The sequence below is a fragment of the Ictalurus punctatus genome, chromosome 2 (assembly GCF_001660625.3).
Source record: "Ictalurus punctatus breed USDA103 chromosome 2, Coco_2.0, whole genome shotgun sequence".
Classification (NCBI taxonomy): Eukaryota; Metazoa; Chordata; class Actinopteri; order Siluriformes; family Ictaluridae; genus Ictalurus; species Ictalurus punctatus.
The window spans coordinates 25,810,722-25,827,086 of NC_030417.2; the positions used below are offsets into that span (position 1 = coordinate 25,810,722).

Consider the following 16,365-nt stretch of genomic DNA (forward strand, 5'->3'; position numbering starts at 1 on the left):
TATTTTGCACAACTGAAACATGAATTCAAAGTTTTCTGAATCGCGCACAAAATCACGTTTTCCCTGGTTATATTACTGACATTTTCTACTCATGTTTGTTTCCACATTTTCCACTTGTTTTGCCCAAATCTGCAGTTCGAGTTTCATGTAAATAAAGCGGGTTTAAGCGTCACCATTGGTCCACTACAGCTCCTCCTCTAGCCAATCAATTGAAGAGGGGAGTTGACGTCACTCCACTGCGACTCATGGTTGTTGTAGAGTGAAGAAAGGTGGAAAACAGTCAGACAGCAAATCCCGGACAATTACATTTTAACTTAAATATATAGTTAGTGGGTGACAGATACACTTCTTAGGAGTATTCTCTGCCAAGTGTATGAAATAAATGTGTTGTCCGAGTAGGCCATCATCTAGTCCGTTAACACGTGTCCTGTTAGCTGAGTTTAGGCAGCGTAGATATTTAGGCGTTATTTAAGGTTATTGGCTGTTTATATAATTAGACTGGTGTGAATGCACGATGCATGATTTTGCTAGCTGTAACAGAGTAGCCTTGAGTTCATAACTTGATCTGCTTTTCTATGAGGTCGAATATACCACTATGTATTGATCCTGTCATTGGGACGGCTACACTACGTGTAATGTCTTTCCCATGATACTGCATCGAAATCAATTTTTTATATTATTTTTATTATAATTTTTTATTATAATTTTTTCGTCTCATTTGTTTAATTGGGTTCTCCTTATCTATTTTTAGGACTTGTATGAAAAATTTGATCATGTTTTAGGTCATATTTCTTCAGATATATATAGAAAATTCTACAGGGTTCACAAACTTTCAAGCCCCACCATAGGGTGTGGTCAGTCTGCCAGTGTGCTTAGATTAAAACATGTTAATACTAATGATACTTTTTCTTCTGTATTAATTTTTTTTCTCATCAAAAAATAATTATAATAATATAAATAAATACCAGCATATATATATATATATTCCAAGTGTAATCTCTGTGTTTACCTCTGTGTTGCTGTAAATAGCGGAATGAGTGAGTGAGTGAGTGAGTGCCAGCGATTGGCTGATGTGGCTGTCAATAAAAACGCTTCTCTCTCCCATTGGACACACAGACTTCCTTTTATAATATGTTGAATAAGTGTTTACGTCGTTAAGGCATCCTGCTGTTTCACTCTGCTGTATATTCACGGCAAGGGATTTCCACATTTTTAAAAGATGGATATAGAGGGCGAAGAGCGGAAATACGGTGAGTTAAAATTTAAATAATAAAATAACGGCGTGTACTGTAAATCAGACAGGATAAGTACTGGTTTCAGTTTACACCAGTTAATAATGCCTCATCATCCGCTGAAGTGTTAGAAGCCTGTTATTTAAGTTTTGTGAATCGCTTTTAATTTGATTCTGACACTTTTAAGGCTTGAACCAGTAACGTTAGATATTTTAGTGAACTTGGTTGAGTTGAGCAGTTGTATTTACTCCCCACGCCCTAGCAGTGAGTAAAGGTCTGGTATAAAGTCGGCTTGATGTTTGAGGTTCGATATTCGCAAATTAAAGGGACCGTCTCTAAAGTTGCACACGACACTGAATGTCAGTGGAGGGTCTGGTCTATATACAACCATCAAAATCCTAGGGATCTGAAATGCTGTCTGTAATTAAAGGGTAGCACTGGGTCTTTTAAAAAAAAATTTTTTTTATGGTAATCTGATCCAGGATCTTTTTTTAAAAACTGTAGTTTGGTTCTATTTTCTGACATGGAGCTGTCGGTGTTTTAGAATAACCCTAGTGGATATACACTGCCTGGGTTAAATAAAATAAATAAATAATAAAAAAAGGTCGCTGTTTGGATTTAAATAAGCAAATATTTAAGAGCCAATGATTGGATCATTATTGCAGTGATTAATGTTTCAGTTGACAGCAATTCTTTTAACCCTGACTGATGCACTGTGTAGTTTCTCATTTCTTAAACAACCATGTCGGAAGATGTACTGTGTTTCAGGAGGAGCAAATTATTATTCCAAATGCAGGGAAAACAGTTAAGGGAATTGTTGATATCACTTTAGTTGGGTTAAAGCATTATTAAAACCTGGAACTGTCAAAGTTTTTTTTTCCAACCAAATTGTGGTCGCAAAAAAAAAAAAAAAAAAAAAAAAAATCTTGAATGTTGGTGAAGTCACATCATAAAAAATCAACAATAGAACTCACTGCTATGTTTAATAGTGAATGTAAGAACATTTCCATGCACAATGTGATGTGAAATTACAGGACTGGGACTAAACAGCTGTGTGGCCACAATTAAGCCACTTGTTAGTGAGGCTAATCAGGGGGAAAAAAACGACATAAATTTGCTAGGGAGCATAAAGATTGGACTGTGGAGCAATGGATAAAGCTCATGTGGTCTGATCAGTCCAGATTTACTCTATTCCAAAGTGATGCGTGCATCAGGGTAAGAAGGGAAGTGCATGAAGCGATGCACCCATCATGCATAGTGCCTACTGTAAAAGCCTCTGACGTTGCTTCAGTTGGTCTGGTCTAGGCTCAGCAACATTATGCGGCATTAAAACGAAGTCAGCTGAGTACCTGAATCTACTGAATGAGCAGTTTATCCAATCAATGGATTTTTTCTTCCTTGACAGCACAGGCATATTCCAGGATAACAATACCAAGATTCATCAGGCTCAAATTGTGAAAGAGTGGTTCAGGGAGCACGAGAAATCATTTTCATACCAGAATTGGCCACCACAGAGTCCTGACCTTAACTATATTGAAAGTCTTTGGGATGTACTGGAGAAGACTTTGTGGAGTGGTTCGACTCTCCTGTCCTCAATATGAAATCTCAGGCCAAAAATAAATGTAACTCTGGATGGAAACAATGTTGCATAAGGTTGTTGAAACAATGCCATGAAGAATGTGCGCTGTAATCATAGCTAAAGGTTGTGCGATGAAATATTCGACTATGCAGCTTTGTTTTTGGCCAGGCAATGTATTTTAGAGCATTTAAAAAAAAAATCATTTTGAGAGTAATAATTAGTATAATTCATGTACACAGTTTATTTGGCCACAAGATGTATCTAAATCAGACATCTGAGCAGCAGTGGAAAAAGCCAAATCATTTGATTTTCTTTTATTTGGAATGAATGTAGAACCATATGAAACCTTGAACTCTGGTATGGCTGTGTCTTTGGTCTAGATTGTGGCTTTTCTTTGGCCCTGATGGAATTCAACGTTCAGAATGTATTGATATAATAATTAAGGGTATAAAATATTTTTATACATTTTATTATGCTTTTTGGAGTGTGGTGATATGTTGTTGTGGTGATTTTATTAGTAATAGAAATCTAAAATGATCGTACTGTTAATGTTATGCTATATCGACATCCAGGTGGTGTAATTTGCTTGGAAGTATGTATACAAGATTTATACAAGAGGGGGGAAAAAAGGAGATTCTTTCTTTTAAAGAATTAGGAAATGCAACTGATGGTTAAATAAAAACACTGAGTTTAAGTTTGTCATTGGCTAGTATTCTTGGGTTTGACGTTGAGGTGACACTTGGAAATCTGTTTCCTGTTTTCTGTACAGTTGCTCAGGCCACAGTTAGTTTTTTCTTTTTTTTTCTTTCTGTTGGCTTGAGCTGAAGACATGACATAACTGGTCTTTTTCTCTGGTTATACCGCACTCCTCCTTCCCTGCTGCCCAAAACAAAGTGAACAATACTATGGCACAAATAGCAAGGAGGTAACAAAAGGAGGCCCTAAATAAAAGAATAATTAGCACAGAAAGTGAAGCATGGGGGAAAATAAAGGCGGTATATCAAAAGTTTCAAGAAAAACATGGTTTTGAAAACTCTTGGTTTTGTAACTCTCTGTGCGTGCCATGTAATATTAACCTGAACTAGTCATTAAAAATGAGAACAAAAGTACTCTATATGCAAACAGTTCAAAAACCAAATTCTAGCTAAGGAGGAAGCAAGACTTGCATGTGTAAGTAATTGCTGATCTTGCTTCGATCATGTTTCCATATCATCAGTGTAGGAATGCAACATAATGAAAATTAAACAATACAGGACACATTGTGGCACAGATGAAAGTATTAGGCCTCCCCAGTCTCCTAAATCCCATTTAACTCCTGATTAACTTAGGGCCCTGTTCATACCGTCCCCCCCCCCACCCCCTTCTTCTCTTTCTTCGTGGGTCTCGAATGCATCTCAACTGACTGCTTGTGATCACATTTCATCCATAGGAAGGTGGTCAAAATCTCACAAAAGCAACTCGGTCACTTTAAAACAAAATCCCCAAACATTAATTAAACATAAATTAATACCAAACAAAAAACAGTTGTCTATATTTAGCTGTCAGATGGAATATCCTGATTAAATGGTCAGGCACTCAGAATGTTTATGTTGCTTTTTTGTGCAGGATGTGTTCATCTAATTACGTTTCTTGTGCTTTCAACATGCTATTCTGTCCAACGAGATAACGTTTAATGCCCTTCGAAGCCTATCTGTTATTTTAAAGACCAACAACCAAACCATCATTTCAAAATTTGTTAGTAATATTTAGTCATGCCATATATTCTTTGATTCATTTATTCATCTTCAGTGGGTACAAGGTAGGGGAATTCACCCTGATAGGACACACATTCACATACTCATTCACACTTAGGGGAAATTTAGAATAGCCCATCTGCAATCTACTTGTGGGAGGAAACCAGATTACCCAGATTACCCAGATGAACCACAAGAGGATACAGAGAGACCATTCAGTCAGACGGAAACCCGAGCTCAGAATCAAACCAGGGACCCTGGAGCTGTGAGGCAGCACCATGACTCACCCCTTGTCATTTCATTAAGTAATTATTTCACCAAGGTGTTAAACTTCTCAGATTATTACATATATTGTCATTGTGAAATTATAGATATGAGAATATTTAGACCAAGTCACTGACAGAAATAGTGAAGAAATGAGAAGTGTGAATATGAGTAGAGAGAACATGTGGCCAGTATGCATAGTTTAATTAAAAATAATGTATTAAAAACTCTCAAACCACAGACAGATGTGTAGCAACAGTGTGGCTGGACAGTTCAAAAGTAGCTTGATTTCATGGGAAAACTAAACCTGGCAACACATGGTGACAAAAGAATCCTAAAGGTTGTCCGGGGTGCATCAGGACACCTTGCAGCTCGCAGGACAAATGTAACATGTCTTCAAATCACTATGTCGAACTAGAAAATGGAATTTTACTTGGAAAACACGGACGAGCGGAGTGATCCATGCAGTGAAACACCCGGGAATATAGGCGTGCTTGAAACTCCGCTCGACCAATCAAATTCATGGATTTAATTAGTGGGCCTAACTGTTGGGTAAAACTCTAGGACACTGCGAAATCATTTTAATACGTTTTCTCTCTGGGTGCCGATACGATTAGGGGTCGGCCAGTTTCTAATAATATTTGCACCCTTACACACTCTCGCTTTCATTAGGAAGACGGAAAACCTATGTTAAACTCTGGGTTTATTTCTTTTATTTTTTTTAAGTGCAACCCAAGAGAAACTAACAAACGGAATTTGTCTGTGTGCGCGCTTATTTCCGGTTAAACCGGTTCCCCACATTGAGCTGAGAGGCTGGGTTCAATACCGCGCATTACACCACTGAAGAGGGCGTGAGCTTCTTGCACATTTGCCTACAGTAGTTTGCTGACTTTATCACACTGTTTAATACAGTAGCAAGCCGTTTCGGACGTCAGAGGCGCTCATAGCTCCAACAAGCTGAAACGAGAAGCCAAACTCCTGAACGGAGCGCCGAGAGTTGGAGTCGACTCTGGAAAAACAAAAGCCACAAAATGCCGGAGGAGGATCATTACGGAAAGCATGGTAATGTCCAGTCAGAAAACCCTGTCCTGACTTTACTTCAGCAGATGTAGTGTTGGTTTGGTGCCTGTTTTCATTTTTGTTTTGTTTTGTTTTTAAAGCAAAAGTCAGAGTACTTCTGTTGTGGCGCTTTCCTCTACTTTACTGTAAACAAAACAATGCTGTTATTATAGCTAAATCCATTTTTGTTCAAGTTTCATTTCTCCTCCTTAACGATTTTGGCTAGAGTATAGTTTAGTTAGCGTTTGTGGGTTATTGGCGATATCTATAGTTTTATAGTGCTGTTTTTACAGGAGTTAGTGTTTGGGTCTGTTCTGCACTACATGGCTGCGCCTTGTTTTGGCAGAAGATGGCATTACCCTAGATAATTATCAAGTCGAAATGCTATAAGAGAAATGTTAAGTGCTATTTGAACCAGTGTGCTGGTAACGTGTGTTTATGACCTTTATGCAAACCGTAGGAGGAGTTGTGCTTGCTAATGCAGTTTCTTCCCTGGTGTACATCAAGGCTCCACCCTTTCATTTCCCCTGCATGTTTACTCACATTACACAAAGCTAGTCTTGGGAAGGAGTTACTCCTAAGACGCCATTAAAAAGTTCAAGGAGCTCATGCTTCTTATTTAGATATGTCCTGAGTTTAAAAAAAAAAAAAAGAACAGACATGTTGATATCTAAATGACTTGACGTGTTCTGACAGTGCACATAGAAATGCATATATAAGTAGCATGGAGGACCATATGCTAGAATATTCTAACCTGCTGAAAAATATAATACCAACCCTCATAGACTTTGTAACTGTTTTTTAGTAGAGCTGCACCGATGTATTGACTGATAAAGGCAATTTTTCCCGCCGTCTGCGGATAGTTTAAAAACATCTGATGATTAGGGTCAATTATATCCTGTCAATCAAAAGAGGGTGGGAAAATTTGTGCTGTGTGTAAATATGTCTCATGTGGAATGACGACAAAACTGCAGTTGTAAACTTTGTAATCTCTGCACCGCTGAAATTTTACACAGAACACTGCAGCAGTGAAGCGGGAGTTTCAGCTTAGAGTCTATAGTTTTTTTGCCGAGCTGCTCACGCTGAATTAAAACGCCAGTACACTGTTGAAAGATTTAAATGAAGTTGAGTTGACAAAGTATATATTGAACAGAAAAATGTATTTGTAGAGTAGTATTTCATATCCAGTTAATGTTAATATAATAACTTTTTTATATATTATATTACCAGTTTGATGTTCAATGATGAAGTAGAAATGCTTTTGTTTGTTGAGTGAATGTGAGACTAACAGAGGGTTTAAAAAAAATATTTTTTTAAAGGATTCAGTCAGTTAATTCTGTTAATATGTATTAATACCATTCAATAGGTTAAGAAATCTTAATTTAATCCTCAGAATTTAGATAATGTTCGTGTAATGTGTTTTCTGTTTGAGACCAGTTACTGTGAAACAACTTGTTGAAATGGAGAGAATAAAGTTTTTATTTTCTTTTTTTTTTTTTTTTTTTTTTTTTTTTAAGAATTGTGGAATTAATTATTATTCATTTAAAGGAAAGCATAAAAGGTAGAACTATCGGTTATCAGAATCGGCCGATATCACTCTGAATAATCGGTTATCAGTATTGGGTGTGAAATTTAGTATCTGTGCATCTCTAGTTTTTAGTAGTTGTAACGGGAGTATTGGTTTGAGTGGAAACTGTAATGGTCCCTATGGGTCTCTACTGGTAATTTGTTGCCTTCTATTGGTGGCATGTTATGTCTAGTGGATACAAATAATGGTAACGGTTAGCAGATGGTTTTTAGTGGTATTTGTAGTGGAAACCATTAGAATTAGATAGTTACTATAGTTATTTTTCCGCAGGGTATAGGCAGCGTACACTTAAGTGTCATTTGGTGACGTTAAAAACTGCTAAGCAAGAATGGCAGTGCCATGGGTAGAAGATAAGATTAGACCACATAAATGTTTTTTTTAAATGACCATTTACCATAAAACAAAAAATTAATTTAAAAAATAAAATAAACAGTCGCTTGATTCCCCACATTACCGAACTAAAATCCAGTAATTAAATGCATAACCTCAAATGATATCTACAGAGATTCCTTGCAAAACGGATATTGGGATATAATTGCACAGTAATCTGTCGTAAAATGGGTTTTAAGATAAAATGACACAATCAGCATCAAATGTTTAATAGCCACTGAGAACTCTCACTAATTGATTTTTGAAACAACAAAAAAAAAATTATAGACCAGGAATATGGGAAGGTTCACAATAATGGTAGAAATCAAATTTTGTTCCGACAGACCTTATGTAGATGTGCAGTTGTGAACATACTTTTCTAATGTCTGTTTCATGTTAATACCTTTACCGGAAGACGTGTCTGATAAAGTTTTGATTTTATCGGACATTTCGAATTTTTAACGGTCAAAAGGCTAAATCGGGACGCCCTTGCCTCACTTTGTGGTTCTGTGCAGGAGTTTTACAGATGCACACACCACACACAAACAACATTCTGTCAGCCTGGCTGAAACAAAAATATCACTTCAGGCCTAGCCCACCACTTGTGACAGCCCTGTTTAATGATTCTGAATGGTTACATAGGGGGACAAGCTTTGTGCAGGTTTCTGTAATTATTATAATAACAACAACAACAACAACAACAACTTTATATATTTGAAACTTTGGTTAATAGGACTTTAAAATGGAGCACTACTGCATTTGCTGGCAAACCTCTATCATGAGGCATATCATGTATTGTGACAATGTCTATATGAATTGACATCGGTTTTTTAAACATTTCCCACCTTAATAGTGCACATTGCTTGTTAAATGGCTCGAAACTCTGGAAATGTTAAGGCTTTTGCTTGACCTTTATCACATCTGATGCATTGTGTTCAAGACTGGTGGGTGTTGAGATTATGGTATAAACATGTAGATGGCTGTGGGTGGGATATGACTCAAAGTTGAAATATAATCCTGTTACAGATGGCATTTAAGCAGCGGCCTGTCTAGTCATCAAGCTGGAATGTCTGCTGTCAGTTGTGTTGGGACTGACTGTAGACCGATATGTGCTTCTTAAAGGCTGATGAAGATTGTTTTACCTTTTTTTTTAACTTGAGTGAAAGTATAGGTATAGGTAGTATAAGTATTATTTGGATAATAAAGGTTTGTCTGTTGTGCTTTGCTTGCCTGTCTCTTTGTAAAAAATAACACAAGCACGCATGACAAAAGGTGTTTATACCATTACCTGCTTAGTTAGCATGTAACTTGGCATCAAAAAAGACCGGAACACCTGAAAATGTACACTACACATGATTCATCAATCATGGACAATTAAATACTGCATAGATTTCAAATCTAGGAATTCAAACTTACTATCTCACGTTATGTCACACACAATGTTCCGGTCTCATCCAGCTGAGCTCACCTGACATGTAACCAAAATGTAAACAAAATAACAACTAATTGGTTTGTTTCTCTTATGTTGAAATGATGTTCATTTCATTTCAGTGAAACATTATGCTTTCAACATATTTTCAAATTGTTTTTAAACTTAATTTACATTTCAAAAAATAAAGCAAAGTACCGCTAAGAATGCCGTTAATGTACCGGATCGATAAGCAGAATCGGTAAGAGTGGTAATACCGTTAAAACCTTAACGATACCCATCCTTAGTCCATGGATCTACGTCAAACTGCACGCAAAAACTGTGACCAAAATATTAATTTTGAATAAATGTTGTTTGATGCTATATTTAGAAACAAAGGTGATTGTGTTTTTTTAAGATTGGATTAACTGTAACAGGGTTAGAACATGTAATTGTATATAAATGTAAGAAGTGTCTACATTTACAGAATAAAGTAACTGTGTTCAGTACAATGTGACTGTGTTCAGATGAATGAATGTGTGTTTCTGCAGAACATTCAAACTCTTACCAGTTAACACTTAGTTTGAGATTTTGTTTTTCTTTTTTTTTCTTCTTCTTCTTTTTTTTTTTTTTTTTTTTTAACATTTTTACTCAGCATTTTTAATATCGTGATTTAACTTCTGCTTTAAAGCTTGTGGACAATCAGTTGTTGTTTTTTTTTGTTTGAAAAAAAGTTACTATTTAAAAAACAAAACGAAAAAAAAAACCACTGGGCAAAATGTGGAGAAAAAAATTGACTTTTTTTTTGGATTGTACTTTTAAGAATTTAAGATAAGAATTTTAACAATGTAGTATGGCATAAGGATATTAAGTGTTTGTCAACCACTTTTTTTTATTTATTTGTTTATTATTTTTTAAAAATCAGACACCCAAACTAATAAGTGTAATCTCAGTGTGACCAGTAGACCAATGAAGTCAGTTGATGAGAGGGGGGACGTGTGTGTGCGCCACCACATACTTTATAACTCAGACAGACTAATTATTAATGAAATTTGTTGCAATCTATTTTTAGTATTGAATTTTTTCTATTTTGATGCCTAGTGGCTGTGGACCACTTGACCACTTGAGATTGATTTTGTGCTATGCTGTGATGTTTCCAGAAACTAAATTATACAGCTAGCAGGCCTGAGGCTATAACCGATGTGTTCACAAGCTGTGTAGAGCAAATGAGTTAGATCATCAGTAACAATTGGAGAAGCAAATTGTGATTGACCGACTTTTCTAAGGTCATGTCTCTAAAATCTGTTAGATTTTAATTATGTTAATTAGATTTTTTAATTAGTTTTCTGTAATATCTCATATGTTAACATGTTTTCCATTATAAGCAAAATCCCCTGCCATTCCTGGTTACAGAATTGTTCAATAATGTAATCGATTGGATCATCTGTTTTGTTTTGTTTTCACAGGTGAACCCAGAAAATATGACCCCACCTTCAAAGGACCAATCCAAAATAGGTAAGAAACAAGCTTGGTTTAAAAGCTGTGTTATTAACAGGCAGTGCTAATTGTGTCAGTGCTGTTGTCAGTTGTATTGAAACTTTTCAACAGTTTGTCCGTATTTGTGCAACATCTCCGAGATCCCAGATTAGGGGTGTGAAATTGCTAACATTTTACAGGCATGGTAACCTTCCCTGGGTGAATTGCATGCTAGTGGCTATAGCTTTGAATTATGTGAATAATGCTGCTTGTGTAGCATCTGAAATGTGTACTAGGAGTGTAACACAATACCTTTATCTGTATTTGTATAGTGTTCCAGATTGTGTATTGAAACCTAAAGAGGGCGTGGCTTAACCCGGAAAGTAGAAATACCAGCAGTGGTTTTAATCGTGCTAACAAATTTTGTTGGTTCCATTTCCCAATGTCAACAAAGTAGCAGCATAATTGATACCAAAATGACCCAGACCAGGAAGTTTCTAAGGGCAATTAATTCATGTTGAACAAATATCTGAATGGTTGCTTATGACCACATGAAAGGGAGAAACCCCCTTCTCGTGTAGTGTTTAGATACTGTTCTGATACACATCTCTAATCTCACCCAGATGTCCTGTGATCCTTTCTGGCAAGCTTTAAAAAAAATTTAACAAGCGAATGTTGTATTCATATGTGTATCCCTAGTGCATACACATAAGCATAGTTCTGTGCCAAATATAATGCTTGTCTAAGGCACGTGTTTTGTTCCCTTTCCACTTTGAACTGAACTGTATAGAATTGTGTGCTCTCCTTTACAGAGGCTGCACAGACATTTTTTGCTGTATTATTTTCATCCTGGCCATAATTGGATATGTCGCTGTGGGAATACTAGGTGAGTCATTGCCTTGTTTAAAGCATCTTTTTTTTAAAGGCAAGAAAAACGTCTGTATTCATGGTCTTTCGTATTCGTGTCTTTACCTGTGTGTAGATGAAGGGACAGGGAGACAAAGTGTAGGTAGGTTTATGTAATTATGGTTTTAAACAGTTCATTGTGCAAACATGGGCCCATTATCTAAGTGAATATAGACCTATGTAATAGCTACTAGGGGAAAACTGTGTAAAATGAAATCACATGCCTTCATGCACAAGGAAAACCACTATAATTAGAAAGTTGCAGACCTCGTTGTGGGCTATCTTCAAGTAGGGATTTCGTTTTTTGGCCGGGGATTGGGGGCGGCGGCGAAGTTATGAGCTGAAAATATGTGCACGGGAAATGATACAGGCGGCGCTGGAGGGAGTGAGTGCATCAGCTGAAGGATCGACGCACAACACAGAGCAGAGTGTGCCAGAGAAACGGGTACGTACTAGCGGTGAGGCGCAAACTAAACTCTTTTAGTTTCTGACATGCTTAATGAGATCCTTCATTAAACTAAATAAAGCTATGTGTTCCATTGCTTGCACGGATTGCACGCAGGTATTTATCTTCTCCAAGCACCAGCGCAGAGCGTGAGAGTATTCAGTGCAATACCTCATGTTCTTGAGAAGAGAGGAGAGAACCGTATCTCTTGTCAGAAAGCTGAGCAATTTTTGTCCTTGAAGAGAAACCTCCCACTTTTGCTTAAATGGAAAGCAGTCCAATTTGCTATGTGTATAACAATTACGTTAAAATTCCCGTAGCCCTGCAAAACTTTGCTCTTGACTTGATCTGTTGTTTACAGTTTGAGGTTGGTTTTAGTTCTGTTGCTGCTGTTTCGCACTGTTCTTTTGCACAATAGTCTTTAATTAATGTGGAAATACATTTACACAAACAGAAGAGTCCTAGTTCATTACTTGATTGCTGTTTTGCATATCAATAATTTTCTAGAATGTTACGTTATTTGGATAATTGGATTAAAAAAAAATTGATCGTTACAGAACTGAATGAAGAATAATATTTAATATTGTTTTTGTTTTGGTGTGTTAATTTCGATAAAAGTGTGATCATTTTATTGGCTTATAGTTATTCAATTCAGATTCATTAAATTCATGAAATTAATTAAAAAGTCTAATATTAACACAGTTATACAAACTACATTAAAATGGGTTTTTAAAAAAATCATTTTCGGTTTCGGCCCAGAATTTTCTTTTCAGTGCATCACTATCTTTAAGTGATCATGGCTATCAATTATTTTTTTTTAAGCCAGTTGTAATTGTATCAGGAAAATAATAAAGAGCAGATTTCACACTTAATCATTTGTGGCCTATGCTGCCTTGTTAGCTAGTGTAAGGTTAGCAGAAGTGGAAAGATTAATAGAAGTACTCATGTCTATTGAGGATTAATTCGTTTACTAGGCACAATTACAGTCACTGAATTTAATTTTCATATGATTCACACTTATGTTAAATGGCAAGATTAAGCTCTTTAGTCACTGGCAATTTTTTAGGTTCAGTGAAAATTTTTTAGGTTCAGTGAAAATGTTGATGAAGGCAGATCAGTTTCTGGGCTGCCAATATTTCATGTTAAGGGTGCTGCAAGGCTCAGTCTGCTTGTTGTGGAAACAATCCTGTGTATAGGTTTGGGTGGACGGAGGCTTGATGGCCTTAGTGCAAATTAAATTAGTCACTGTAGTGTAAGTTAAGTCTCATTCGCTTCCGTTCTCCAGTCTACAGATACAAGAATACAGTAAGACATTCCTGTGCCAGCCACAACAAGTCTGCCACAGGAAACTCTGTCTGTAGTATTGTATATTCAAACCTGTACAGATCATGTCATGTCTTGCTCCAAACTTGAATACTTTAGGCACCCCATATTTATCCCCGTTCATGGTTCATTTTCTTACAACACTCTTATGACCTGGATTGTATAAGAACATCATGTTGTGTTTGTGCAGACAGTACTCATCGTTTCCTCTTCTCCTCTCCAGCATGGTCCCAGGGTGACCCTAGGAAGGTGATCTACCCCACAAACAGCAGAGGGGAATTCTGTGGTCAAGCTGGAACTGATTTGGAGTGAGTTGAATTGCAAGACATCAGATTGTCTTTGTGTTTAATGCTAATATTTAATTTTTTTAAACGCATGGATTGTGAATATGATGTAAACGATTATAAATACGCAAAAAGCTTTTTATTTATTCATCTGCATGGCACTTGTTTCTGGCAGCCCATTGTATGTGTATATGAATAATTTATGCATTGTATTTTGTGGTGTTTGTGAAACAGGAAAAAGCCCTACCTGTTCTACTTTAACATCCTGAAGTGTGCCAGTCCTGTAGTCCTTCTAGAGTTCCAATGTCCCACCACTCAGGTACATGTCATTGTCCATTCTGTCCACCTTTGCTCTTACTGACTGATTGCTTGATTCAATAATGTATTGGTAAATGAGTCAATGCATAAAAATTGAAAATGTTAAGTACAAGTAAACTATTGCTGCTGAAGCTTCATTGTAAGGGGTAGATTTGTAAAAAAAGAAAATCTGGTAAAGCAAACAATTCAATTCTAATACTTTCTAAATCTTTGAATCCTCTAACCTTTTATTGATGTATTATACCTATAGAAGAGTCACCTTGTGCAGGTTATGACTTGGATGGAAAAAGCAATACAAGAAATTCGTATATGCCTCTTTGTAATGACTATTTAGCAAATAAACTATTGAATTATGTCATCTATTTTTAAACTTGTTTTACTTTTAGTGCCAAGTGTGAGTTTATGCTTCTTTAAACATATGCAAAATAGAATAAGCAATGATGGTTGCAACTCTTTTATTCATCACGGTGTGATGAATGTCAGATTATTAGTGTGTTTAATTTTTGCCATAGTATCATTTTGGTACTTTGAAAATGCAGTTGGTATCATGTTAGGGTGGTGTGACAACCCTACCTTGGAGTAAGCGCAATCAGTAACCAGAAAACCAGGCCTAACTGTGCATTTATCTCTTCATTTCTAGATTTGTGTGGAGAAATGTCCTGATCGATCCCTTACTCTGTTAAATGCCTTTGTTAATACCAAAGACTGGGCTTACTACAAAACCTTCTGTATAGGAGACCCAGGCAACATGGTAAGTGGAACATGAAGATTGAAAAAAAAGTATCAAAGCTAAGTTTTTATTTACCTTTTTCTGTCTGTCTGTCTGTCTGTCTCTTTGTCTGCTGCCATTTTGCCACAGTTGATTTAAGGGTTTTAATGTCTTTTGCTTCAGACCCCTCCTGACATCTTGAAACAAAGACTTTGTCCTGCAGTGCTCATCCCTAGCAAACCATGTAAGGCCTCATTTTCTTATATATCAGTATTATTTTAAACAAAAATTTTATTATTTTTTTTTAATTACAAGATGTGTTTATGAGCAGTGAGTACATGTTATGAGAACATCAGTTTTAAATAGACAAGGGTTTTTCTGCTTCTTTTTTTGCCTTTTCATTATTTCATTTTTCCTTGCTCAGTCACACGGAGGTGTTTCCCTGCTCTTGGCATAAAGGAGAATGAGATTACTGTAGGAAACAGTACCAGTTTTCCGGATGGACGGGGCAAGACTGTAAAGGCCAGTGACCTACTGCCTGCTGTAAAGTGAGTATACACACACACACACATACAGGTGTGAATACACTCAGTCACATCTAACAGAAGTTTGGAATATTTTGCATGGAAGATGGAATATGTTACCTGCACAACATGTTTAATGTGTGTTAAAGCAACATAATCCAAACTTGTGTTTTGCTATTGAACAACAGTTCACATCTACGTTCTTCAACCTTTTGTAAACATTATTATGAAGTTATATCGATAATTATTAAGATATGGTCATTGGAAAATACAAGTACACCATCCTTCAATTCTTTGTTTCTATTTATCTGGGCCTAAAGAACAGTTCTTTTTCAGCCAAAAAGAACACTGCAGATTTCAATATGTAGTCATTTTTCCCAAAAAGTAAACCAACATTCAGATACGAGGTGGTGAAGAAATAAGTACACCCCTTCTACTTCCACAATCATTAAAAGAATAATTAGCAGCCATGTGCTAGCAGAACCTTTTGGCAGTTTGGTGTTTGGACACTCGGGTGTGTCTATATAATGCCAAGAACATCAGCCATGACCTCATGAAACAACTTTTTTGCTACTCTTCAATCTGGGAAGGGTTATAAGTAGAGATGCACCGATGTACAGTGAGGGGAAAAAAGTATTTGATCCCCTGCTGATTTTGTACGTTTGCCCACTGACAAAGAAATGATCATTCTATAATTTTAATGGTAGTTGTATTTGAACAGTGAGAGACAGAATAACAACAAAAAAATCCAGAAAAACGCATGTCAAAAATGTTATAAATTAATTTGCATTTTAATGAGGGAAATAAGTATTTGACCCCCTCTGCAAAACATGACTTAGTACTTGGTTTAAAAACCCTTGTTGGCAATCACAGAGGTCAGACGTTTCTTGTAGTTGGCCACCAGGTTTGCACACATCTCAGGAGGGATTTTGTCCCACTCCTCTTTGCAGATCTTCTCCAATCATTAAGGTTTCGAGGCTGACGTTTGGCAACTCGAACCTTCAGCTCTCTCCACAGATTTTCTATGGGATTAAGGTCTGGAGACTGCCTAGGTCACTCCAGGACCTTAATGTGCTTCTTCTTGAGCCACTCCTTTCTTGCCTTGGCCGTGTGTTTTGGGTCATTGTCATGCTGGAATACCCATCCAC

The 16,365-nt window shown here is 36.6% G+C and overlaps 1 protein-coding gene across 3 annotated transcripts in view; it reads left to right on the plus strand.

Moving 5' to 3' along the window:
- The first annotated feature begins 1,117 nt into the window (after nt 1–1,117).
- LOC108256459 (choline transporter-like protein 2) overlaps nt 1,118–16,365 on the plus strand; it is a 30,177-nt gene continuing 14,929 nt past the window's right edge. Inside the window, exons 1-8 of one of the 3 annotated variants that reach the window (XM_047150157.2) lie at nt 1,118–1,250; nt 10,699–10,747; nt 11,521–11,594; nt 13,606–13,690; nt 13,901–13,985; nt 14,625–14,735; nt 14,877–14,937; nt 15,118–15,241. In XM_047150157.2, coding sequence (XP_047006113.1) covers nt 1,220–1,250; nt 10,699–10,747; nt 11,521–11,594; nt 13,606–13,690; nt 13,901–13,985; nt 14,625–14,735; nt 14,877–14,937; nt 15,118–15,241 — 620 coding nt within the window. In that variant the 5' untranslated portion in view covers nt 1,118–1,219. Of the gene's footprint in view, nt 1,251–5,418; nt 5,871–10,698; nt 10,748–11,520; nt 11,595–13,605; nt 13,691–13,900; nt 13,986–14,624; nt 14,736–14,876; nt 14,938–15,117; nt 15,242–16,365 lie in introns of those variants that run through there. The other 2 variants (XM_047150165.2, XM_017453368.3) reach the window with 2 other exon arrangements.